At 49.9% G+C, this 808-nt stretch overlaps 1 protein-coding gene across 1 annotated transcript; it reads left to right on the top strand.

The window, feature by feature from the left end:
- Nucleotides 1-193: 193 nt before the first annotated feature.
- On the top strand, nt 194-719 carry LOC102259043 (nucleolar protein 6). The gene is made up of 2 exons (XM_005853083.2): nt 194-399; nt 484-719. Exons 1-2 carry the CDS (start codon nt 196-198, stop codon nt 616-618), a joined length of 339 nt encoding a protein of 112 aa, XP_005853145.2. The 5' UTR covers nt 194-195; the 3' UTR covers nt 619-719.
- Nucleotides 720-808: the final 89 nt, after the last annotated feature.

The following is an 808-nucleotide window of genomic DNA, read 5'->3' as shown; positions in this document are numbered from 1 at the left end:
TGCAGCCAAGGTTGAGAACCACTGTTCTAAGGAATGATTATCCTGAGTGTTCCACAATCTGACTCCCATTCAAAAGCGGGAACAGATGCAAGTAAAGCTTTTACCCACATCCTATCAGGTGGTACTTCAGGCAGTGAATGAACGTTAAACATCTATGACCTCACACTGGTTTCTCCCTCTCGCTGGGCACAGATGATGGAGCCAACTCTGGAAGGCACAGTCAAGAAAGGGAAGAAGGAATTTTCAAAGAAGCATACAGTGGCTGGGTCTCCAGTGGAGGGTCTCCTGCAGCCAGTGAAGCTTAGCCGGGCAGAACTGTACAAGGAACCTACCAGTGAGGAACTGAATCGCCTTCGGGAGACTGAGAGCCTGTTCCACTCCAGCTTGCTTCGTTTACAGGTACTTTGTGTGGCTGGGGCTTAGCTTAGAGGGGCAGACCTGAGATCCTGAGGATAAAGGACTCTCCCTCACCCCTTCTTACAGGTAGAGGAGCTACTGAAGGAAGTGAGGCTGTCAGAGAAGAAGAAGGAGCGGATTGATGCTTTCCTACGGGATGTCAACCAGCGGATCATGAGGGTGCCCTCAACCCCTGAGACAGAGGTAAGACCAGTGGTATAGGGCAGTGGAAAGCCCAGGGGAGATTCTTAGTGGGAGCATCTGAAACAGGGGCCTTGCTATTCTCTGGAGAGGTTAGGGTGCTAGGAAGCTTATTCTCGTTGCCAGGAAGCTAAGCTGGGAGTGTGATTAGTCACATGTTCATTCATTTAGCAAATGTTTATGTGCCTTGCAGTAGTTGTGTTCTTAGGCT

This window comes from Myotis brandtii, unplaced genomic scaffold (assembly GCF_000412655.1).
Source record: "Myotis brandtii unplaced genomic scaffold, ASM41265v1 Scaffold38520, whole genome shotgun sequence".
Lineage (NCBI taxonomy): Eukaryota > Metazoa > Chordata > Mammalia > Chiroptera > Vespertilionidae > Myotis > Myotis brandtii.
This window is presented reverse-complemented; position numbering and strand designations above follow the sequence as displayed.

Excerpts from the sequence above, each read along its gene's own strand:
- LOC102259043 (XM_005853083.2), top strand. The coding sequence starts at position 196 with ATGGAGCCAACTCTGGAAGGCACAGTCAAGAAAGGGAAGAAGGAATTT. Across the intron at positions 400-483 it reads CCAGCTTGCTTCGTTTACAG|GTAGAGGAGCTACTGAAGGA; the intron begins GTACTTTGTGTG and ends CCCTTCTTACAG.